The sequence below is a fragment of the Panicum virgatum genome, chromosome 2K (genome assembly GCF_016808335.1).
Source record: "Panicum virgatum strain AP13 chromosome 2K, P.virgatum_v5, whole genome shotgun sequence".
In the NCBI taxonomy this organism is placed as follows: Eukaryota; Viridiplantae; Streptophyta; class Magnoliopsida; order Poales; family Poaceae; genus Panicum; species Panicum virgatum.
The window spans coordinates 23,660,787-23,687,205 of NC_053137.1; the positions used below are offsets into that span (position 1 = coordinate 23,660,787).

Sequence of the window (26,419 nt, forward strand, 5' to 3'; positions counted from 1 at the left end):
TCCATCGTCACTTCCCTAACCCGAACCTTGTCATTGATATTTTTCGGCCTTGGCTCACCAATAATAACATTTTTTTCTTTTGCTCCTTCGGTTTGTTCCGGCCGAATGAGTACCTTGGCTTTATCCAAATCAATCGTATGGACAGGGAATGATGCTTTGTCATCTTTTACCTCATGCATTGCCAATCGTCCTTCATTAACGGCCGATTGGATTTTTCGACGAAAGATATTGCAATCATTAGTTGCATGAGAAAAAGTATTATGCCACTTGCAATATGCATGCCGCTTTAACTCCTCAAGCGGCGGTATGGCATGAGACAATTTGATGTTTTCACTTCTAAGCAATTCATCAAATATGCGATCACACTTAGAAACATCAAATGTGAAACGAACTTGTTCTTGCCGATTCTTTGGAATCGGTTTAAGCGATGAACAAGAACATGGCTTAGCTTCTGATGGCCATATGAACTCAGCAACTTTCTTTTTCTCATCGTCCGAATCAGATTTACAATCAATATGTATGGACCGATGAGCATCTTTGGCGTTCTGGAGTCTAAATTCTAAACCCAAGACTTTCATGTGCAAATAATTAACAGTATGGTACTCAAAGCCTTCGAGTTCTTTTTTCAAATAAGAACGCAAACCATCAAAAGCCAAATCAGCCAATTCCTTTTCAGAAACTGTTAAATTGAAGCATCGGTTTTTTATATCTTTAAACCTTCGGAAGTAATCCGAAGCAGGCTCATCTTGGCCTTGCCTAACCGATGCCAAATCCGACAGTTTAGCTTCATTGTGCCCATTATAAAAACGATCATGAAACTTATGTTTCAACTGAATCCAAGATTGAATAGAATTCGAGGCCAATGAAGAAAACCAAGAAAAAATGGTTCCAGTCAAAGATAATGAAAATAAGCGAATGCGCAAAGCCTCATGGAAACCAGCTTTTCCCAGTTGTAAGATATATTGGTCAATGTGCTCCCAATGTGCTTTATTATCATCACCACTAAATTTCACAAAATCAGGAACACACCAACCAGCAGGAAAAGAAACTAAATCAAATTCAGCATGATATGGCTTTTGGTATAATGTAGAATTACCTATATCCACACCGAATTTAGTTTTCATCGCACTAGCCGGATCCTCTTTTAACCTAGCGGGATCGGCTTTGCATCTACCACTTGTGGATGCTTGTGCTACAGAAGTAAGATGATGTTCTATAGGATCATCTTGTACCATCGTCTGAACCGAACTTAACGGTGCATGCCCCGTAGAATTTCCATGTACATTAACAAGAATCGGTTCATGTGGAGGACCAGATTCTTGTGAAGGAGAAGGCTGCACACAATTTGTCATCTCATTGATTCGGCTAAGGGTTGCCGAGCAAGGAGTAGACGTGTTCCATGTAGATGTTACTGGGCTGACCACCATCGCACCGGTCTGACCGGTCCAGCCATATTCGGCTGTACCAATTGCAATGGTGATGTTTGCCCTGCAAAATAATTCGTCGGCATGCCATATAGTGGTTCTGAAACAGATGCTGGCGTAGCCGATGAACTAACAGTTTGGAAAGCACAATTATCATCTACATATTTGCCTTTTTTCATGATGTCTAAATGATCCTTTAAATCATTCATGGGCTTATATATATCAGCAATCTTCTTATCCATAAGAGATGATAATTGGCTAAACAAGTCGGAAGATGAGGTGCTTACATCGCTTATTACCTCGACTTGCTTATTCTTGATCGTGAAGGAGGGCATCACGAAGTCTTGAACCCTCGTGACCTGCCCTTGCTGATTTTTCTTGAATCCCTTCAAGAATTGTGCTTTGAAGTGCTCCCTGACCACTCTTGGCGCTCCTCCTCGCTGAGTTCCTCGATAGATGTGGAGATGTTGCCTTCGTCGAGGTCGGTGATGACGCCCATCTTCTTTGAGAACTAGATTAGATCGGTTTAAAAACCAGATTAATCTGTTCCCAGCGGAGTCGCCAAAAAGTGTGTTGACACTAATTTGCGCCAACACACTCAAATACGCTAGAACGTGCGTTGATCGTCGACACAATCTACACCAACGGGCTCCCTGCGCACAGACCGGTCAGACCGGTTCTACAGAGAACGCCGCGAAGACCAAAAACCTCGAGTCGCCAAAAAGTGTGTTCACACTAATTTGCGCCAACACACTCGAAAATGCTAGAACGCGCGAATCGTCGACACGGTCTTCACCAACGGGCTCCCTACGCACAGACCGGTCAGACCGGTTGTAGCGACCGGTCAGACCGGTACTCCAGGGAGATCCACGAAAACCTAAAACCTCTCGGGTTGTTCTGAGGTCGGCAGGCCACTCAGAATATCCTCGAACGCCGTAGAGACGAGCGAAGAACAGTAGATGAGATTGGAAAAGTTAGGGTTTGGAGGTAAAAAGTAAAGGATAAATATGTGAATCGATTGGGATTACCCTCAATCGGCCGTGGCCCTTCATATATATAGGGTGGCGAGGTCTGTACCCGTTAGGAGTCGGACCCCTATCAAATCCCGTGTCAAAATACAACTCATAACTCGGACTGGGCGTTTCGGACCAGTCTGACTGGTCTCTGGACCGGTCTGACCGCCCTGGACCGGTCTGACCGGTCAGACCGGGGTGCAGGTTTTCCGGGAGACATAACTCCCTCATCCGGACTCCGAAATGGACATTCTGTATATGCATTTTGATCGTCTCGACGAGATCTACGCAATGGTGTAGTCCAATTTGCAAGTTGACAAACTTTGTCTAGACCGGTCTGACCGGTTCATATGAGAGGTCTGACCGATCTATCCAGATTACCCAGAAAACCTTAGCCGTGCCAATTTTGGGTGTCAACACATACCAATTAGCTGGTGGATCAAAATAAACCCTAAATTTTGATGTCATCGGTTTATGAAGAAAATTTCCACACTAGTAAGAATATCACTTTATTTTTTGGTCCTACAAAGTTAAACTTCTTTATTTGATACTATGTTGAAGTTTCATCCCTAATATGACACTACCATTTGAACCTGTCAGCTATTTCGGTCAACATATGTCCTTATAAAATTTATGCGGATCAAAATGCCCTCCTAGAGGAGGCAACAAAACTAAGACCCTGTTTTGTTCCCGCAGCTTTTTTTAGCCCTTGTCACATAAAAGAAATTTTACTATTTAGGAGTATAAAATAAAATTTATTTATAAAACTTTTTTGACCGTTGAGTGTTAATTCGCAAGATGAATTTAATGAGCCTAATTAATCTATAGTTTACTACAGTGATCCTATAGTAATCGTCCGCTAATTATAGATTAGTATACCTTATTAGATTCGTCTTGCGGTTTAGCTCAAGAGTTCTGCAATTAGTTTTATAATTAGACTTCATTTAATATTTTTAAATACTAAGATTTTTTTTGATGTGATATGGTCTAAAGTTTAGCCTTGCATCCAAACAACCCCTAACAGAGCTTAGGGCTGGACCTACCGACCTGTAGCCGCCTCACCCACACGGCCGTTGTTCTGCCCAGGCCTCCCTCCAGCGGCCAGGTCGCGCGCTCTCCACACCCGAGGCCACTCTTGTGCGCTTTGTGCGGCTTCCCTACTACAAATGCACATAGAAATACACATTTTTAAATATCACCTACCACTAAAAATATATTTTTAATCGTGAATCAATTGCTACAATAATTCCTGTCCTTTTATAGGAACGGGTTACTTTTTAACCCGCTCCTGGAAAAAAACAAGATGTTTCTACTAATCGTTTTTGTACTCTAATATATTAGTCCCTTAACTATTTGATCCATGGATTTTTTTTTCTTTGAACTCAATTTCATCAATTGTAATATGTGGCATGCCACGTGTCATGCCAAGTCAGCAAAATATCACCAGAGTTTCATGGTAGCTATGTAGATACATTTAAAATATCCCTCTCTCCTATATGCAGCACATGTTCCATTGAACCTATTTGGTTAACATTCTATTATAGTTTGGTTGCAACCAATCGCATGGTCTGGCTGATCTGGTACTTCCCTTATTCAACTTGGCGGGCTCGGCGGCCGCTCAGCGTGACCAAGGTAGCCCAAAAAACCAAAAAAACTGTGACTCGTGGGATACTGATCGGTTAACTCGTCTGGTTAGATTTTACGGCTGCACAGGGTGAAATGACTGTTGTCTGGCTGCACTGCGTATTCGCTGCCCTATCTTTCCTCTTGTTTGTCTTCAAGTATAAGTTCATGTTACTATCGCTGGCCTATTCTTCTCCATCGCTTTAGTTGTCCCGTCCGAGCTTTGGTGCTTTCTTTGTTCCTCTTGCCGTCCTTGCGTTCCTTGTGTGCGGTTGGTTCTGCTGCTCCTTCTCGTCTGCATCGACCCCTAGCGCTTACTCTTTTTTCCCTTGTGGCTCTGTTTGCTCGCGGCTGTGTGTTCCTTGCCTGTCCTTTTGCTTCCCAATTTTAACGAAGGAGCGTTGCTGTTACTTTGAATTTTGAAACCGTTGTTTTTGCCTCTTCTGCCAATAGCCTACGACCATTATTTGCTTCTTCCTTCTCCGGTGCATAGTTGGGGTGGTAAAAAAACTGTAAGAGGTAAGATGTTTTGGGTTCGATTCCCACCGGATGCGAATTGCGTCATCGATAAAGTCTGTGATCTTTAGTCCCGGTTGCTACAACCGGGAGTAAAGGAAGTAAGGAACCCGGATAAGATTGTATTTCTATAGTAGCGACATGTCATGTCATATATGATGAGGGATGGAACTTAGATGAAAAGAAAAGTTTAAGTACTAAAATAGTCGTTTTGATAGCAGAGGGATCAAATTGAACATTGGGATGAAGATCATACCTTTACAAATTATTATTGTTTTAGTGAGTTAGAGATTAAGGTGCCCTTAGAGACACATAACCCAGGATTTGAATCTAAGGTATGCTTAGATAAAACTTCAAGATACAATACGGTACAATTCAATATACAATTACATAATATAACTACAAGATTTTTCAAATAATTATGGGTAGTAAAGGAAATCTAACTAGTAAAGAAAATTGCTCAAATTTTGGGTCCTCAGCCTATATAGCCTACCCACTGGGTCCGCCACTCACCTCACATCAAAGATTAAGCGATTAAGAGAATCTAATCAAGGGATGCGAATCTTTGACTAACCAGAACTGTGACATAAGTCAATAATCTTCGTACGGTTGGCGAGCTCGTGTTGCTACTATAAAGTATATTCCCGTCTCAAATCCTGGACGTAGTGATTGTGCGAAAGCTTGTTTTATGCAATGTTTTACAATCGTCTAGTCGGACATAGTCGCCATGGCACCGAAAAGATGATTAGTCAAGATTAGTCGTCGATCAGGCCGATTAGTCGAGTCTAGTCGTCTATATAGTCGTCCTATCGTACTAGGACCAATATTATATGTATACTATACATTACATAGTGTATATCAAGCACGAACACCGTAATGACGGTCAGTTGGTCACTCACTTGTGAGATTTGGGTGACAGCAGGTCCGAGGCACATGCATTTGTGCATATATACCTAAAACCTAATGGGCATAATGCGAGCCCAGCAGCCCAACCACACAGTTGACGCGGCCTATTACTGCAAATCTGATCGTTTTCCTACCTAATCGAACGACTAATCGCGACTAATCGATGACTAATCGCGACTAATCGATGACTAATCGGATGACTAGAATTCTAGTCGCTCATACCCAGTCGTTGCTCCTTATCGGTGCCAAGGGAACGATAAGCCCGACTAATCGTGACTAATCGCGATTAGTTCGGACGACCGTAAAATATTGGTTTTATGAATATGTAATAATAAAATCTAATAAAATTAAGAAGAAGAAAGAAACAATATCTAATCGAATTCCAGAAACCACAGGTTAACAGAGAAAGAACTCATCAGAGGCTGAGATTGCGCCACAAGTTTCTGTACAGGCCTCGTCTTTCGAAAAATAAAGTTTCAGGCCTCAAGTAGCCGAATTTTTTTTGAAAGGTTCAAGTAGCCGAATCACTAGGCGCTACTCGCTCCTCATCCATTCGTGTCAGAAGAAGGCGGCCCCAAAATTCCTTCAGCCGCAGCAGCGAAGCATGGCAATGGCGCTCTCCTGCTGCATGCTCGGCGCCGCCCGGACGGCGGCCTCCCCTTCCCTCCCCGCCTCCGCCGCCCTCCTCCGGCGGCGCCACCGCTCGCTGGAGGTTGCCGTGGGTCCATTCCCGCACGCCCAGCGGTGGCGCCGCGGCCTCCGCTTCCGCTGCGCCTCGTCCCCTTCCTCGTCGCCCCCGCCGCCGCCGGCGGTGCCCCCCGAGGAGATCGACGACTACGAGGTACGGCCGCTTCTTCAGTTCTTCTCCTCTTGGGTTTGGGTCTCGTCTTCGTTCTAGTTGCTTATTACCCAGCGACCCCGCTGGATTTGTTATGCTTGCTGCTGCATGTCGGTAAAATAAAGCTTGAGTGCTTGACTGAACCCGTGCTGCCGCGGACACTCGGGCAGTATGCGTGTAATCAATCTTGTACTCGGATCCTTGTTGGAATCGTGTGGCATTTAGGGCCTGTTTGTTGAGATGCACTTTTGGACCTTTTTTTTTCCCGAAAAGTTAATAATAGCTTTAGGCGATGCTTTTAACCTTTTGGGTTCAAAGAGCTAAAAAAAAGCTCAGAAAACTGAGCTTTTCAGCTTTCCATATAAAATCAGCATTTCTGAGCTTTTGGCTTTCTGGAAGCTGTGCGAGAATCATGCAGCTGGCTAGAAGCTCAAACAAACATGCTGCCTAGTGGTGATAGCTGACGCTCATTCCTTAGATTTCAATGTGATCTAGAAATGTAGTTTTTGACTTCAGCGAAATAAATATTATGAGGAGTCTTGAGAATGTGTCTTACATCAACAGTGAGATGCAACTGTTAGAATCTTTAGGACCTCTAGGAGTAGATCGGCGGGTTGTACTCTCTTTCTGTAGAAGAAATACCTCGCTGGTAGCCTCTACAGGTTCGTCGGTGGCGTTCTGCGCTATAGGGCAGCGACGCGCAGTGCAGGGTTGGCGGTGTTGTAGTCGACGGCGAGGCAGTGGCGGCGACGGCGCGGCACGGTGGAGCTTCCCGTCGCTGACAGCCCCCCTCTCTAAATCGGGTTAGGGTTTAGGATGGTAGGAACTGTAGCTGCGGCGAACCTCGTGCCTTGTGCCGCTGGTCCTCACCTCCTTTTATGGGGCTGCGCGACGGGGGCCACCAGCCTTCCATGGGCTGAGCGCCCCCGATCAGGGCGCGAGTCAGGGTCCATTTGGTCCGTTGGGCCCAAATGGTGGAGATCAATACTAACATTCTCCCCCTTGATCTCATCTTGTCTTTTAACTTATCTCAATCTTTACTTTCAACATTCTTTATTCTTTGTTTACCTACTCCATCACGGATTAGTGCATATGAGCATGCCTCATCGTCACGGTCAATAACCGATAGACTTAACAGCTACAACACACCTCTCGGTTCTGAAATAGGTACTTTAACTTTGGGCCCTTTATCGTCCGGAAAACATAGGCTATACCATGAACCCATGTCGATTGTGTGTTCTCTGTACACACTGGGCGGCAAGCCTTTAGCAAGCGGATCCGCAGACACTTTCTGTCACTTATACTCACAATGCATTTCATCATGATTCCGGACTTTCTCCTTTACAACGTATAACTTTGTGTCAATGTGTTTGGCACCACACTTGACTCGTTGTCATAGGAGCAAACTATTTTAATGGTTATTGCTGTTGTCAACCATTATCAACTCCGGGTACAGGTTCACTTAAGCATTTTGCCTGTCCCTCGGCCTCGTATCATGCTATACTATATCTTTGCATCACATTGATCATAATTGCTTTGTTTTGGAGCTTTTCCACACAAAACCTCCAAATGTGAAAGTTAGCGACAATTGTGGATTTCGCTACATATTTCACAAGTTCTACTTTTATACTCACAACCTTTTGAGAGTACTTGTTCTTTCCAACTTAGCATGAGGCCGACATTCTCAATTTCATTCCAGTGATCTATATCTGGATTGAACTTTTGCCAAAAGAACCCGGATACACAAAACTATGTCAGGGTAAATTCTTTACTTGCGCGCCTATAAAACTTCCAACAGCTGAAGCATATGGATTCCTGGAACATTAAGGTTCCCAAAATCATTACCCTTGACGATAGGAACAGGCGTAGGTTAACTCCTTTGCATACTTCATTTCTTTAGAATCTTTTCTGAGTATGCCTTTGTGATAATCATAATACCCCTTTCTTTTATCTCAATGAGTCTCAATTCTTAGAACGAAAACCAACCACCGAGATCAAAAACTTGAGGATAAGAATTCTTTATCTATAATGTCAGATTAACACCACCACTAATAAGTAGGGTGTTATCTTCATTTAAGTTGTTGAAATCAAATTCCCCATTCTTTAACTTCACTTAAAAAACTATTGTCCTTCTTAATTCCTTTAAAAACCCAAACTTTCTCACCATTTCAATGAACTTTAGATACCACCGTCTCAAGGCTTATTTCAATCCATAAATGGATTTCCTTTTGTGGTATCCTGTATATATTCTTTTCTTTTCATGACAAAACGTTAGGTAGTGTCATGTAAACATTTAGCTATCTGATATAATTCCAAAACATAATGCGCGACTAACGTCATTATGATTCTTAGAATCCTTTGCATGAGACTGGAAAAGTTCTCATCAACTTATTCCCTCTGGAGTCACATTTCTCTTTGTAGGTCCATTACAACCTACTGTGGTGACTCTTTTAGGAATTATTTTCCTTTTCCACGGACTTAGCCCATAGAATTCTCGTGACTTCTTCAAATGAGGTGGAATCAACCTCCATTTCTTTTCTTGGTACATTGTTTTCTATATGGGGCTGTTGTTGCTCTTTGCATAACAAGACCCTTCTTTACATTATTCATCTTCTGTAATTTATTGCTCCTGAATCATCGAAGTGGACACGCATTTCTACTTCTCTTCAAGGCTTAGGTCTCTACATACCATGCTCCCCCAGATTATTCCATCTTCTGTAAAAATGGCATATCAGTAAATCTCTTGTTTGGGTTCAATCTGTTAAAACTTTATATCTATTAAAAACTTTATATGTGCTCTGTAAGCACCATTTTACTATCTTGGAGAGTCGTCCAGCATGAATGCCGGAATTTAGCCATTTCTTTACATAGGGGTATCACTATAGTGACTGTTGTACTCCCCCTGACGGTCACATTCATTCTTTAATAGATCATCTTTTGCTTTCAATGCACATTACAGGGGAGTACCTTTCTTAACTGTCTCATATTTCTCCCCCTCGAAATGTGGCTTGAACTTTTCTGCCACAATTTCGAAAACTATTCACAACTTTGTGAATGAGAAACTTTTATTACTTCATTCACATGATTATGTCATGCAGAACAAAGTATTTTCTTAATTCAATGCACATTACAGGGGAGTACCTTTCTTAACTTTCGTATGGGAGTACCTTTTATTCACTTTATTTTGATAACTCATTAGAGTCCTTTATTCGATATGACAGTACTTTTTCCTCATTTCACTTCACAAACTCAACAGAGTCTATTACCAATACTTTAGCAAGTCATGCTCGCAAAACTTTCTTATCTTGAGGTTCATATGTAACTTTCCATTCTTCATTAAACTCAATGAGTGCTTAATCTCTGTGACACAATAGAAGTGCCCGTTCAATTCTAGAATAGCAAAGCTACTCCAAACTTTTCTCCCAGTGTGGGATAAACCAGTACATGAGTCATCACAACTTTCTCTCGACATGCAAGATTAGCACTATGCCAACTTTATCCCGTCATGCGGGTTATTTCATACTTATCCAAACAAAAATGTCAGGATCGGTTCAAATCAAATTCAGAAATAAATCTGAATATTCCATGACACACATACTTAATCTGATGTTGATCAAATTAAACATGTATGACTTATCACAACTTTGAATGAACTCATAATGAATTCTACTTGATAGAGAGTACATAAGAGACATTTCTCAAAACGAACTCTTATTGCTTTATCTACTCTTCTTGGATAAATATCCTGAGTAATTTTCCTGTCAAGCCGTTCTTTACAGAGAATATATTCTCTTATGTAATGACCTTCTTTCTTTCTGAGTCACAAGTACCCAGTTCAATATCTTTAGTCCTTCAAGGACAACATAGAACTCTTTGTCTGAAAAGTCAATAATCAATACTTTAAGTTCTATTCTATATCACCGTTGGGCAGAAATAGAATAATCTTTTACATTAATTCTGTATCACCGTTGGGCAGAAATGGAATTAATGTATGGAAAACTCAATAAACTTTAAAACCATATATCTGCTCCTCAAAATTAAATTCTCCCGTTGGTTCGAATTTAATTAGAGGATAATCAACTTTATTGCAGCGCAAACTAGAAAATACATTTCTCTAGTTTGAGAGCAGTTCTTTAGCTATTCTCTGAAATGATCACTTTGATGCAACATTTACCAGAGACCTTAAACTTCAAGGTATGATTCATGAAAAAAATTATGATAATGTTATCATCAACGTTGGTCAGAAAATAACAATACCATAATTAACTTTAAATTTCTCTACCCATGAGAAATATCTTTGTGATTCCAGTAATATTCAACTTTGAGACTTCAAATGGCAGAATAATGCCAAAACTCAACTTTTACTTTAAACAGCGGAAGCTTTTCTATCTTATATCCACAGGGAAAAACTCATTTAATACTTTTAGACCATTCATCCAATTAAAACTTCTCGTTGGTTCCGACTTAATTGGAAGATAGCAACTGTATAACAGCGGAAAACATTTCTTTCTTTTCTGAAACAGTACTTTGTACTCATTTTCTCTCTAAACAATTTATCTCGTTGGTTCAAAATTGAATAGAGAAAAAACTATACAAAACTTACTCAAAGTAAGCTCTTTAATCATGCTCTTAAAATTTAATTGTCCCGTTGGTTCTAATTAAATTAAAGAGCAACAATATAAACTTTGCAGTGGAAACATGAAGGAATTTCTATTTTTCAGAAGCAATATTGTGAACTTTTATCTCTAAACAATATACACGTTGGTGCAAAATTAAATAGGGATCAAATTATAAACAAACCCATTCAAAATACTATGAAAATGCTTCTGAAAAATAGAAAAAAAAACATTGAAAATCACCACTGTGGTGGCGGCCCAAAAGCGAAAAATGGCCCGCGGCCCACTCGGCGCGCGCCTCCCCCGCGCCCAGGCCGCAGCGTGGGCCTGGGCCGGGATTTCGCCCCCCACGTGGCTCCCTCTTGGGCCAAATCCGGCCCGACTGGCGGCGACCGCTCCTGGCCGTCGGATCAGATCCGACGGCCGGCCGCATCCCTCGCGGGATCAAAACCCGGCCGACGCCCGCCCCCCACCGAAAACCCTAGAACATTTCTTTCCCTCCCCCTTCTCTCTCCACGACGGCGGCTGCGGCCACAGGAGACGACGGCCACGACGACCGCGGAGGAGGCGTGGCTGGCGCCGCCATCGACCCCCTCGCCGGCGCGCGCGCTCCGCCCATGCGGGAGCGCGCCGCCGTCGAGTGGCTTGGCGGTGGTGCCCCGAGCCTGCACGCGCTCGTGCCTTCGGCGTCTCGGACGACGAGCGGCGGAGCCCCTCTGGGCCGCGCCCCAGCGAGCGGCGGCGCGGGACTTTTCCGCGCAGCGGTGGCCGGCGGTGTTGGCGGTGGACGGTGAGTACCCGCCGCCCTTTGCTCTAGGGTTAGGGTTTGACGTCGTTTTCGATCCAAGATCGATGTATTCATTCTTTCTCTTCGATTCTATCCCCAAATCCGAATCAATTAGGGTCCGGGTCTTTCTTTGTTCGACTTGCATCGAATTTCTTTGTCCTATCTCGATCACTTTCTACTGTTAGGCTCTGGAGCCCGAGCGCCGGCGAGGCGGCCCGGAGCGGTGCCTCTGTTCTTTCATGCACGGCGTCGAGTGACTACCGGCGGTGGAGACCAACACGGCCGACGGCCGGTGGTGGCGCAGCAGGTATGTCCCACGGCCCTTTCTTGGCTAGGGTTTGTGATCCTTTCTGTCGATCCAATTCGAATCGAAATCTTTTCTTCTTCTTTTCATTCTGATTTCTTTACCCAAAACTCGATCTACTCGCTAGATCGGCTAACTGATACCATTGTTAGAATCTTTAGGACCTCTAGGAGTAGATCGGCGGGTTGTACTCCCTTTCTGTAGAAGAAATACCTCGCTGGTAGCCTCTACAGGTTCGTCGGTGGCGTTCTGCGCTATAGGGCAGCGACGCGCAGTGCAGGGTTGGCGGTGTTGTAGTCGACGGCGAGGCAGTGGCGGCGACGGCGCGGCACGGTGGAGCTTCCCGTCGCTGACAGCCCCCCTCTCTAAATTGGGTTAGGGTTTAGGATGGTAGGAACTGTAGCTGCGGCGAACCTCGTGCCTTGTGCCGCTGGTCCTCACCTCCTTTTATGGGGCTGCGCGACGGGGGCCCACCAGCCTTCCATGGGCTGAGCGCCCCCGATCAGGGCGCGAGTCAGGGTCCATTTGGTCCGTTGGGCCCAAATGGTGGAGATCAATACTAACAGCAACTATTTTCTAGCATCTCAGTGAAGCTCTCATGAAAGAGTTTCTATAAAATTGACAACTAGTTACTGGCCATGAACCAGATCTCGTCAAACATGGCTGCAGAAAAATAGCATGGAACACATTGCCTGATGGTAGTCTTAATTGTAAGTTATAATGAAGGGATATTAGGTTGAATCTACAAGCATACGACTTGCTTTGGTTTCCACACTCCACAGTCTTCAAGATTATACTATGCTGATTTCTAGTATCAATAAGTTTTCTGCAACTAGCGAGTTCCGGAGTTTTTTGTTCAAGTGAGAATTTCATCTGCATTTTCCACCCACACATCATGCTTGGATAAAACTTGAAGAACAAGACCATTCAGAGGAAAAACACAGCTGTTTAGATTCTACAACTTTTATCTGTCAATCTTACAATTTATTTTCATCAATGAGTGCAACTACCATATGGTGGACGGTGCATAACTACATATACAAGTAATTTTGTTAATTTAACTTTAGTGACACAGTTTCCATTGCACAAATAGCTTACCAATTTATTCCCATTTATCAGTAAACTACTTGTTGATAGAGATTTCTGTGTCCTTGCATACGAATTCTTGGCACAGTATCTGTGTTGTTTGCAAGTGTATTATGCTGGGGTTGGTAGTTGCTAGTCAGTCCTATGCAGTTATTAATGCTTTTTTGTTTCACTAAAATTTCAGCTTCTGGACACAACAGGGAATTGTGACCCTTTATGCTCACTTGATGATGTTAGCTCACAGTACTTTGAAGCTAACTACAAACCAAAAGATGATCTTCTGAAAGCTTTGACTATCTTTGCAACAGCATTGGCTGGGGCAGCTGCAATAAATCATTCCTGGGTTGCTGCTAATCAGGTCAGTTAAGTCCTTGCATCTTGTTCAGGCATTTCCCTCTTTTATTAGTTTAACTGTGTATTTTAATCTCATTATCTTATTGTTATTGTGTGGTAATAATGATTGTTGTGAACACAGTTTTATCATTTCCCTTTTTTGTTATGCATACAATAGTAATTATTATTTTGCATGCATTATTAAAATATTTCCTTTTGCAGGACATCGCAATGGTACTGGTTTTTGCTCTTGGCTATGCAGGTATCATTTTTGAAGAGTCACTGGCATTTAACAAAAGTGGAGTCGGAATATTGATGGCTGTCTGCCTATGGGTTGTCAGAAGCATTGGGGTAAGCTACTCTGTGAAACAATCTTCAAGACTTCTTAAATAACAACTTCAAGACTTCAGCAATTGTCTCAAAATTCAAGCTATCAATCATGTGTTTTAAAGCTCAGTTGTTTTATCTTGATTATCACTTGTTGAGAGTTGAAAATATTACAATATAGACTGGTTGTGATCTTATTAGGTATTGAACCTCATATTGGCATCATGATTAGCTAAGCTCGAAAATTACTTATTATTAATAAATCTGTAACAAAATTATGGAACATTGGAGGCCATGGCCGCTTTATTCCTCTCTCTAATCTATCTTTCTCATTATTTTAGCTTATTTAGTTAATAAGAAGATTCTAGAGTTGTGAGCATTAAAAACTTAATATATTTTCGACAACTATGGCAGTCTAATTGTCATGTGGACTCGTAATGGAAGAAAGTAAAACTAGATGCCATCATGTCTTGTGGCAAGAACAAATTTTGCTTTATTTGATCCTGGAAACTCGGGTCTAGTATTAGAATAAAATCTATCTGCATCTTTGCATGTTTGTGATGAAATTTTGAGTTGGGTTGTCCCAATCATAGTCACATGATTCGTGGTCGAGGGTACCGTTCCTCGACCTGGAAACACCGATCCCGTCCCGGAAACGCGGGGTCGTTTTCGTTCCCGCCTTGTAAAAACCTCTCACGAGGACCATATCTCGTTCCTCGATCCCGTCCCTCGACCCCATCAACCCCGAATCTTTGTGACTATGGTCCCAATACAGAACTACAGATGAATAATATGGTGTAACTTTGTTTGTGAGTGTCTATTTAAAGTGCCAAGTGAACAGGTGCCTAGCTGGATTGGTTAGGTGGCCTCAATAGCACTCCTCAGGTCCTAGGTTCGACTCCCGGTGGGAGTGAATTTCAGGCCGGGGTTAAAAAAAATCCCCTCGCCTGCCTACATGCCAAAGCACATGGAAAATAGGTTCTGACCTGCTACGGTCTGCTCTCACACTGGTTATGGGGCAAGGGTTCGGGGGGTTTCTTGGCTTGCGTGAGAGGGCTTCTCTTATTCAATGCTCGGGGGGTTTCTTCCCCTTGCAGGCCAAGTTTTTTTTATTTAAAGTGCCAACATTTTAACACATGGAGGGATTATAATTATTTTTTCTGTTGAAACTGTCCGTTCAAGCATTTGTATATGATATTCTCCTATTGGCCTTTATTCTTTTCTATTTTTCTGCTGGATGTAGGCTCCCTCGGTTGATGTAGCTGTTGAAGAGTTAAGTCACACAACTGCTGAAGTCAGTGAAATAGTATTTTTCTTGCTTGGTGCAATGACCATTGTGGAGATTGTTGATGCTCATCAAGGTTTCAAGTTGGTGACTGATAATATATCTACTCGAAGCCCTAAAACTCTTCTGTGGGTGGTGAGTTTTTTTAACATATACTTTATCCATTGTACTGTGCACGCACTTTGTATAATACCTAAGAGTTAACAAAAGAAACTGTTTTGCCGGTGGTGTACTAATAGGATTGCTACACATAAATACTTCAATGTTACCTCTTTGAGACTATGAATCTTCAATTATGCAGCAATTTGTAAAGGTCTATGCACAAATTTAAGCTGTTATTAAATTCCAACTCCGGTGATATCTTAGCAGTTGAGAAATACTACATTTTTTACAATTTTCTATAGAATTCTAGCTCACCCTGCCTTTGCGTTGGTATGCTAACTTGCTTGGGACAAAGGCTTTCTTGTTACTGTTGCTGTTAGACTTCTGATATTTTCTCTCTCCATATATACGCTTTTTTCCACAATTTTCCCTTACGACATACTCTGGTCATTGTTTGTGCAGTTTAATTTTGTTAGATGATATGGTAGGCTGGTTAGGCCGACCCATTGGGCTGTATGGCTGTTGGCCGCACGGGTCTGTTGGCCGTGCACTGGCCCCCCTCCCGAGTAGCTTCTAGGTCAAGTATCTAGATTAGGCAAGGGTCTTCGTTGATTGGCATTGTTTCCACAACCGTATTACATCCTTGCCTATATATCTTGTACATGTGCTTTGCACCCTAATCAATCAATTATCCCGAGCCATGCTTGCTTTCAAATTTGGACTAGAATTAATCATGGATTATGCAGGCACATATACTTATGTAAAATACGAAATAAAGAATTAGCTGTCCCTTTCATCTCCAGCTCATGAGTACCCATTTGGCGGAGGAGATGTCAGCACGGAACCTCCCTTGGGCGGGTACACCAGGCCCAGGGTGGGTTTGTTAGATTAGATTAGACTAAATTCCTGTATCCCTACTATTATGGTGCAGCGGCCAGGCAACACCAAAGGTCGCAAAATTTGTGTTCATGGTCGTGGCCATCTAAAGTATGCGCATGACACCCCTACCAACTACCTTGAACTATTAATTTGTTTCTTAATTGTAAAACTGTTTAATATCTTGCTATATTTTTCAAGGATGAATTATTTACCTTTTCAGATTGGTATAGTAACTTTCTTCCTGAGTGCGATCCTTGACAACTTGACGTCCACTATTGTGATGGTGTCATTGCTTCGGAAATTAGTACCTCCATCAGAATATAGAAAGTATGATTTTTTTTCAACTCGCCTGTTATATCTGCACATGATCTAATAATTTTCTTCTAACTATTATGTCATTATTTTGGCTCATGATGACCATATCCTTGCACCACTATACATATGTCCATTTTATGATTGCTCTATCTGGCAACGTTTTAAATAACGGGGGCAATAACATTAACATTTACTTAAATAGCGGGAGCAATAACATTTACATTTACTTAAATAGCGGGGCCAATAGCATTTACATTTACTTAAATAGTGGGCTAAGATTGTTAGGGATCATGTCCGCAAAAAAAGGGGACGGACAACTCTTATTTGTCACCTATATTTGGTGATAATTAAGGGTTTTCCCCTCCTTTTTTTGTGTGTGTTGGGGTTTGAGCCCAATCCATTGTAGTTTTCATACTTTCACCAAGTGGGTTGTTGGTATTAATTTTTTCTTTTAATGGTAGAGCATGGCAATAGAGGTTGACACAACTCAATGCAGCCTGCTGAAGCCTCAATTGCAGAGGTGATACAGTTGCTACTGTAATGGGTTGACTGTAACCTCCTTTTCTCTTAATACAAAGATACACAGACCTCACGTATGTTCGAGAAAGAAAAGGTGTGCGCACCATTTAAGTTTGATCTAAAGGAATTTTTACTCCCTAGCTCCATCCATAAATAGTTTGTAGGAATGTTATTGAGTTTCTTGAACGAGTAAAACATTTTCTTATTGGGACAGGTTGTTAGGTGGTGTTGTTGTAATAGCAGCGAATGCTGGCGGTGCATGGACACCAATTGGTGATGTGACAACCACTATGTTGTGGATTCATGGTCAGGTTACAACATTGAAAATAATGCAGGTCAGTTTTTCACGTCTGTTGTTATGTACTGCAATATGCCTGCACAAATAAATTTCCTTACATTTGGTGCTCTCTACTCTCTAAAATGCTTTAAGGTTTCATTGACGTTTCATGATATATTGTCTTTTTTAGTTGTTAATGATTAGTATTTGTCAAGATTTTAATAATCGTGTCTGCAATCAATCCAAAATTTCAAAAATCAGATAATGCCTGGCTTTTTATGTGCAGAAGTCATAAATATTTTTCTCGAACTCACAGCAGAGCAGCATGTATAAAATATTAGCAACTTGCTTAGGAGAAGTGAGAAGTGGAGAACATCTAAATTTGTCTGCAGAAGATGTTACTAAAGGATGACACAAAATTTTAGCCCCCACCCACACGCACACACAACAATAACAACAACAACAACACAAAATGATGTATTTTGTATTCTGCCAAATATCTATATCTTTCTTTTTTCCAACACACTGTTTGAAATTCCTCACAGTATGTATTACTCTTCCATGGTGCAAAAAATTAGGTGACTGGATTAGATCAATATAGTTGAAAGATCTGCCCATCACAAAACTGGAAAGTAATATTGCAGAAATTACAGAATGGCCACAACAAAGCAAAGCAGCTACTATATCTATACATGAAATTTAGATTGCCGAGCTTTGTTGGAAACTGTTAAGTCTCCATTTTATTGCCTTGAATGATGAAATGCTAAATAGATAGCTACGTTACAATTTAGATGGATTATGTTTATTCAAGTTTTTAAGGGCTGCTTGCACAAGCCTGGAATCCTTCTTTCCATGCTTCATGATAAACAAAATGTACATAGTAAAAGAAAGAAAATAAGGCATTGTCACTGTTTGGTGTAATGTGTCCGGCAGATTTTATCGGATTAATTCGTTAGAGAAATTAAGAAGTTCATTGCATGCTGGACAAACAACATTAATTTTATTCATAATCTGAGTTATTGATTCATTGTTTTGAACAAAGACATTTTCCTATAGATTCTAGACCATATTGGGGACTTCTATAGCTTTATGGAAGGTCCAGCTGCACACTTGAATTACATATTCATTTCACATATCTGTTATGAACATGACATCGCCTGGTGGATCTGGTGACTCAAGTTTTAAAATGTCATTGAAAGTTAACATCATGTAAATGTTAGTTAACTAATCATGTGGTTGCTCATACAAAAGGCCAATATTCTTTGAGATAATTTTTGGTATCTGATATTTTTAGGGAAACCGGTTGCTTTATATTGATTTCCATTTCCATTATTTACTTGCTTTGTAGGATAGAGCTTGGCCCATTGTTGTGCTGTTATGTTGTTTATTTTTCAGCAAGACACTGCTTCATTTGATTGTGAAATCTGCTGTTTGGTTTATGATCTGGTAGGGCTTGTTTATTCCCTCAGTTGTTTCATTGGCAGTCCCACTGGCTCTGATGTCCCTCACCAGGTAGTTAACTTGTGACAACTTATGATATACTCCATATGAAAAGGAACAGTTTTAACTGTACCTGATTTAACATTTTGTATACATTGCAAATAGTGAAGCGAATGGAACATCTCAGAAATCTTCCAGCATGCTGTCATCAGAGCAGATGGCTCCTCGGGGACAACTCGTATTGGCTGTAGGACTTGGAGCTTTAGTGTCTGTCCCAGTCTTTAAAGCTCTCACCGGTCTGCCACCTTTCATGGGTATGCTGCTTGGTCTTGGGATTCTCTGGATCCTGACGGATGCAATACATTTTGGAGACTCTGAGAGGCAGCGACTAAAAGTTCCGCAGGCCCTGTCACGGATTGATACACAAGGAATTTTATTCTTCTTAGGTATCCTTTTATCAGTTGGCAGGTAAATCCTTCACTCCCTTACTAAAATTATTTCAGAAATGCATACACCACTGAGAATTGTATACATCTGGCATACATAATTGTTAATATTCAAAGTATATTCTCAAAATAAAAATAAAGTACAGGGCTGTATGCTGTCGGGCCATGGTTACTGTGAAATTATAGCAATTATGAGCTGGCATAGAGATGGTAAGATTAGTTGGAGTATATCTTAAAGATAAGACTAATTATTTATTTGTGCAATTATTTGCCATCGTAAATGTCATTTAGGCCAAAGTTCTGTTTGTGATATGATAATTAACTAAATGTAATGTACGTTTACAATGAACTGTACAAGTTTATGGTGCTAGTGTAATGAAAAAGCAGCTGTCCTGTTATTTGCAGTCTAGTCCATTACCAATCATATTTTCTTCATTTGCTAATAGTTTTTCTCTCTTTTGGCACTAGCCTGGAATCTGCTGGGATCTTGAGGCAGTTAGCGAATTATCTTGATGCCAATATTCCAAATGGTGATCTTATTGCTAGTGCAATTGGTGTGGCATCAGCAGTTATAGACAACGTTCCACTTGTTGCTGCAACGATGGGAATGTATGACCTGACTTCATATCCTCAAGATTCGGACTTCTGGCAGCTTATTGCATTCTGTGCTGGTACTGGAGGTTCAATGCTTATCATTGGCTCTGCAGCAGGAGTTGCTTTTATGGGAATCGAAAAGGTGGATTTCTTTTGGTATTTTCGCAAGGTAATCTTCTCTTTTGTTCAAATATGATGAGGTGCTAGGTAACAGCCTAATGAGTTAATGCATGTACCATATACTGCAGAACCTTTTTTTCTGTGCTGAAGTGCATTTTCCTATGTTTCCCTGATAAACTGTTGAATCCAGTCTCTGTCTGCTATTAGACCTTTTAAGGAGCGTAGTGTTGAGCAAACATGACTACCTTTACCTTAGTTGATTACTGCAGTCCACTTATTTGTATAAATGTATTAAGGTGTAGCTAAATGAATATACTATTGCTGCCTAAAGGTTACATACAACTTCCATAACTTCCATGATCGTTCATATGCTTATTGCTAGAATTCTTAGTTGAGTTATTTTGCCCACTGGTTTGCACGATATTCTAGTAACCAATTATTCATCTTTTCATGTTCCTTTTGTGTTGGCAGGTGAGCGGTTTTGCTCTTGCAGGTTATGCAGCAGGTATAATCTCATATCTAGCTGCTCAAAATCTCCATCTAACTCTTCCCACATCACTGGCCGAGATCCCATTTATTCCTGGCTCATAAAAGGTTGGTCTTTGTACTCTTGTAAGCATGATCTCGCCTTACATATGGAGAAAGTATCATTAATACTGTCTTCCATATCGTATGTAAGCTCTGATGTGTTATACTAGCAGATTAGAAATGTTGGGTTATTGCAGAAGCAAGCTTATTAGTCATTTTCAAAAGAAAACAAATTGTGTCCCTTGTATGCTACTAAGAACATGCAGGCTCGTTTAGTCATTTTCGAAAGGAAAAAAAATGTGACTTACCTTGATGCCATGTTAACCGACCTGGCTGAATAACTACAATATTATAACATGTTTCATGATGGATCCAATGAAACTAATAAATTTGATGTTGAAGGTATTGAACTTTTCTATAAACTTAGTCAAAATTAGGAAAGTTTGACTAGGATAAAGCGAAAATGAAGTATCACGTAGAAGTACAACCTACGGATATACAGATATTGCGTGTTTGTATACTGTCATTAATTGTTGCTACATGAATGAGCATCGGCTGAAGGGCAAGGCAAATGCAGGTGTCTGGTAACAGCACTAGCTGTCAGTCACATGAATGCGGACAGGCAGCTTATTCAGATTGAGCACGACAGCCAGTAGTTCTTTGAAGTCTGGACTGCAGCAAGTGAGGTGTCAACAAAGGCATCGTTGAAAAATCCTTTCTCGTTTCCTCTAAAAATACCTGATGTTAGAAATACACCAGCATGTTACTAAAAATACCTCTGACATCACTCATGTCTGACCCTTCATGATTTCCAGCTGGGGGATGCACCATCTTGCTCACACTTAGCTCACACATCCTCCTGCATGTACCATAAAAGGAAATGACGACTCACCTGAAAGCGAGAATTAGCAGGCATAGAAATGATATGAATGATAGTCCAGTCCACAGAGATAGATAAATGCTGGCAATCTGAAAACACAACTATTAAATTATCAAAGCACAAAGCAGACGTCCCGATCAATGCAAAGTTTATACATGCTGCCTTAACCTTTCCAATACTTCCAGTCTAGCGGGCAATCTTAGAAATCTAATGACCTTATTACTTCAAAAGCGACAAAGGGACTCACCGAGGGGGTGTCTATTCATTGCGGCTGCGATTGGAACTCATCCGCCTGCCCTCCGGTCATTGTTCCGTGCCGCCTCACTACTACAAAAATTGATTAACCGAGGCGCTTTGAAAAGGCTTCGGAGGCGGGCACGTTAAAAAACCGCCTCGATTAATGCTTGTGATTAAACGAGGTGGTCATTTTTTATTAACCGCCTCGTAAAATCGATTAATCGAGACGGTTTTCCTTAAATTGACTGCCTCGGTTAATATTGATTAACTGAGGCGGTCATCCTAACGTAACCGTCTCGGTAAATAGAATAACCGAGGCATTCATTATAACTCAACTGTCTCGGTAAATCAAGCCCAGCCCGCAAGCCCGAAAAGCCCAATTGTGAACACACGTATATATACTCCCTTTCCAATACCCTAGCTCTATCCACATTCCCCCCACCCCCACTGGCGCACCAAGTGGCAGCGGCGCCGAACCCCCCCCCTCCTTCTCCACAGCCGCCGCCCCCTCTCCTCTTCCTCTCCCTCTCCACAGCGGGCGGCGCGGCAGCAGGGGCCCCGGACGGCGGCGGCGGCAAAGCCCCAGGCGGTGGCGGCGGGGGAGCCCCAAGCGCGGCGGAGCAGAGCCCCAGGCGGTGGCAGCCTCCCCTTCACCGGTGCCGGTGCAAGGCGGCCGGATCACCTCACCCCTCACCGGCGGGCCTCGAGCATGGGGCAGCAGGCCTCTCCCCTCGTCGACGGGCCTCGAGTAGGGGGCAGCGCACCGACTGGACGCGGACGCCCCTCCTTCCTCTCCTCCCAGCGCCGTCCGACCGCCCCTCGTCCCTCTCTCACCGTCCGGCGGGGATCTCACGGCGGCGTGTTCTTGAGCGCGTGGGGGCTGCACGGCAGTGGGGCTCCACGGCGGCGGATCTCCATAGCGGCGGGGCTCTGCGGGGCTACACGGGCATCTGAACGGCGGGTGGTGCTGCCGCGATGGGCTTGGCGGGCCCTAGATGGGCTCCGTGGGCTTTCTTTTTTTGTTTTATTTTTATTTACCGAGGCGGGCACCAAACCGCCTCAGTAAATATGGCATTTACCGCGACGATGGTCTGAGGCGGTTGTGGTTGCCTGCCTCGGAAAACCCATTCCAACCGCCTCGGAAAATGAATTTTGTAGTAGTGCCTCCACCACCCACCCCTATGCTAACCCGATAATGTCGAGTTCTTGAGCTCTCCCATCCCGCCACCTCGCCGCGCCACCACCGCTGGGCTTCCCCCCCTACCCCCACCCCCTCTTCCATGGTCGCCGGTGGCCACCGGATCCCAGCAACCCTCCACCCCCCACACTAAGGTGGTGGCCACAAGATCCCAGCAACCCTCCACCCCACACCAGCTACAGTTGCCCGAGGAAGATGAACAGGAGTGGCAGAATTCTCCTGTGATGGCCTGCATCACACCAGCGCGCGTGATGAATAGCCTCCCCCCTCACCGAGGTATGCATAATTTGCAGTGTAGTGTATGGCAGCAGTGGACAGCACAAGGAAATTTCTGATTCTTTGTTGCCAGATTATTCAGCACGCACCTGGGTAAACTGCGTAGTAGACGCACTAAGATGACCACGGCTCACGTTTCAAGTGTAAGGCATGGAAAACACCCAGGTTCCTTGCTGTGACTTTGCTTTGACAGTTTGACACCATTGGGTTGGAAATTCGACTCCCACACTTAGGCGAATACACCAAGTGTGGTTCAGCAACAGCATACGCACAGGGGTAGAATGCATTAGATGGTTCAGCAACACCATCACAACATTGTGCCAAGACTAACTTATTGGTACCCGTGCATGGTACCACGGCTTTCAAATTATAATATGACAATTTATAAGCAGCTAAGATGGTAATCGTTTACTATCACATTCAACGCTAAGCCTTTCTAAGTCATCAAGCAAACCACTAATTTCATAGCATAAAGCTCATGGATAGCTATATGCATTATCTTTGTCACCATAAAATCAGTCCGCAGGTGATCCTGGTGCATCTAATTCATCGTAGCTGCGATTGCCACCCCCCCAACCCAACCAACCATCCCGGCGATATCGTCGCCTCCGGTCCACCACTCCCACCCCAAATCCGGCCCACTGGTTATCCCGATCGTTGGCAGTCCCGCTGCCTTGCCGCGCCGCCCTCGCAACCCGCCTCCGCCGCCGGGCTTTCCTACCTCCACCTGCTCCCTTCTAAGGTTGCCGGTGGTACGGTGACCACCGGCAACCTCCACCCCGAACTCCGACCACCAGCCAGCGAGGAAGGCGAACAACGAGCAGCGATTCCTTGTGTGACAGCTCTGCTTGCAGCCGAGTGCGTGATAAATAGATTTCTATAAGGTAGAGAGGTGGGAAACTATTATGGCTAGATTATTGGATCGATGAACTCGATAGTAGGGAGATTCATGACTTTAGCGTTTATCTCTGCTTAAAATCCTTTATTTTCCCGAAGGCTAATACATATATAGCAAATCTCAAAGCTCCTAAATAAATTAACCAAATATAACCGGCCAGCTAATCCAATCCGGGAACCCAACAAACTCAAACAAAGTCCATAAATAGCCGTATCTTGCCCCCTGGGCCTTCTTCCCCCGCTGGAGTTTCCTCCCAAAGAACGTGTCCACAACAGAAACTAATTATCATGGTAGTGATGAAGAAACTAACATGGTATGGTAGCAACTTGAGGGTTTCCGGTCCATTTTCTTCACGCCACAGAGAAGATCAAGCTTAAAAAGTGGTTCCTATTACGTCTGTGCTGTGGCGATTTGAGCAACTTCTCTCTCTCTCTCTCTCTCTCTCTCTCTCTCTCTCTCTCTCTCTCTCTCTGTAAGGATAAGGATGCGCAACGGCGGAAGTAAAAACAGTATAGCTAGGAGAGATGGAGTGCATTTACCCCGAGTATGCCGATTAGGAAAGGAGCAGAGACGCGTAGCAGTTCTTGGGAGGACCTGGTGAAGAAACCTCGGCTGCTGCACGAAGCTTTAGCGTAGTCCAAGCTGTTATGGCGCAGAGATTGGGAAGATTTGTATGTGGCGCGGTGGACGGGCGTTATATATTCGTCTCGATCGCCTATTCACCGGCCTCTGTGTGATGCGTGGAGGGCAATTGGCAATGATGCTGGCAGCATTATTGTCCAGACCTGAAATCAGCTTCTGCTTCGTCTCGCTCGGAGCACGGAATGAAATCGCCATCTGCCGATGCTGTAAGCTGCTCCGTCGTAGCATGATGGCGACGTGGTTCTCACCGAAAGATGCACGGAGATGTGGGCAGATCGTCCAAAGTCGGTGCTCCATGGATCTAGCGGGGAGAGCTTTGCTTGAACCGAATCCAATCAGCGCTGAATTGGTGGATGTGGAGGATGAGCCACACGCTACTGCAAAACGGAGATTCCATGATGGGGTGGGGGTGGGGGCTCAATTTTCGTGAGAGTGATGAAAAACACTCATGTTTTTTTTTTATTTTCGTGTAGGTGGACCAAAAACTCTCACAAAAAGCTATTTTGGTGGTGAAGGTATTTATGGATCACACCGAAAATGACTATTTTTTGTGAAGGTGTTGCAAAAACTCTCAATCTGTGTATATTTCATCATGGTGTTATATTACACATGAAAAGCTATTTTCGTGAAGGATCTATGGACCGTCATGAAAATGATTATTTCTCGTGAAGTTGATGCAACAACTCTTACGAAATATACGTTGATTTAATATGCATGAACTCTCACGGAATAGTTGGATATACACTCTAGTTTTCTAGGTATACAATAATTACTAAGGCTGCATTTGGTAGCGCTCTGGACCCACTCTGCTCCGCTCCGCTCCTTGCTTCCCGCTGCTCTTGCTGAAAACTATGAGCAACAAGACGAGCCTTGTATCGCTCAAGAGAGCCGTCGGAGCGAGTCTTGATCTTGTTGACCCACTTACAAGTAATAGGAGCCACCTGAGGTGGCAAAGGGACAAGATCCCATGTACTAGTGCGCTCTAGGGCAGCAATCTCCTCAGAGTTGGCGTGCTGCTAGTCGGGTGGACAGCAGCTTCGCGATAAGTGGTTGGCTCAACAAGAGCAGCAACAGTGAAGCTGTAGTGATCCGGAGGATGGATAGTGCTACGATCACGAAGAGCATACCGAGAGGATGAATTAGGAGGAGGTCCAATGCAAGAAGCGAGGGAGAGGACGTTGGGAGAGGGAGGAAGAAGTCGTGGACGAAGACTGTAGACATAAGTGAAATCATGAGAAGGTAGCTCGGGAGAAGGCTCCTCCAAGGCAGATGGAGGAACAATATTGACACACACTAACGACCATTTTTAAGCGTCAACTTGACACACACTAACGACCATTTTAAGCGTCAACTTGATCAGAAAATCATGAGAGTTTGCATTTCTTACACGCATCTTTATTTATATAAACCCCTAAACCACACTTCACCTTTAGAAATATGCAAGATGTATTTTTGAGCTAATATGCAGGTTGCAAGCACACTTTGGCCTGACAAAAAATCACATAGAATATCAAAGCGCAGATTCAGACTCAATTCGACCAAGTGTAGCCCAAAAACCGAAGCAAATCCACTCAAGATAGGCCAAGCCACAGTGATAGGACAAGAGGAGGCCCAGACAAGCCCAACCCCTGGCAGTTGGGGGCGGTTGGCGCCCTGGGCAGGCTGGCCGACCACCCTGGTCGGCCGCCAGGCCCATGGGCCCCACCGCCTCAACTTGCCACGTGGAGGCATGACATTGGCCCCCAGTGGAGGTTCATTGAGGTAGAGCTGCTGCACGGCCATGGCTCCCTCCTATAAATACAAGGGGAGGGGTGAAGAATGACACCCACACACACACCCCTCTCACTCACGTCAAGAGCCTTCTTGCTTAGTCTATAGGCTTAGTGGAGTTTAGGAGAAGTTTAGGAGTTATAGTCCCCGGAGTTGTTCGAGAGTTCTGGTATAGGTTCATCTCTAGTCCTCTCTTATAATTCTCGATTATTTATAATAGAATTAGACTATGGTTACCGA

General features: G+C 43.3%; 1 protein-coding gene and 1 long non-coding RNA gene across 6 annotated transcripts; one reads left to right on the top strand and one right to left on the bottom strand.

The window, feature by feature from the left end:
• The first annotated feature begins 6,001 nt into the window (after nucleotides 1-6,001).
• Nucleotides 6,002-20,596, top strand: LOC120672333 (sodium/proton antiporter 1-like). Its single transcript, XM_039952674.1, has 10 exons — nucleotides 6,002-6,323; nucleotides 13,298-13,471; nucleotides 13,669-13,797; nucleotides 15,017-15,193; nucleotides 16,260-16,366; nucleotides 17,088-17,208; nucleotides 18,601-18,662; nucleotides 18,756-19,058; nucleotides 19,505-19,799; nucleotides 20,222-20,596. Exons 1-10 carry the CDS (start codon nucleotides 6,087-6,089, stop codon nucleotides 20,339-20,341), a joined length of 1,725 nt encoding a protein of 574 aa, XP_039808608.1. The 5' UTR covers nucleotides 6,002-6,086; the 3' UTR covers nucleotides 20,342-20,596.
• Nucleotides 20,597-20,726: 130 nt separating this feature from the next.
• LOC120672342 lies at nucleotides 20,727-24,732 on the bottom strand. Of its 5 annotated transcripts, none has more exons than XR_005674079.1 (3): nucleotides 24,307-24,727; nucleotides 21,406-21,510; nucleotides 20,769-21,170 (listed from the first exon to the last, which is right to left on the bottom strand). It is a non-coding gene; the product is annotated as an uncharacterized LOC120672342 (long non-coding RNA). The 5 variants fall into 5 exon arrangements; XR_005674077.1 differs by having other exon boundaries at nucleotides 21,406-21,482; nucleotides 24,307-24,697; XR_005674076.1 differs by having other exon boundaries at nucleotides 21,406-21,485; nucleotides 24,307-24,626.
• Nucleotides 24,733-26,419: the final 1,687 nt, after the last annotated feature.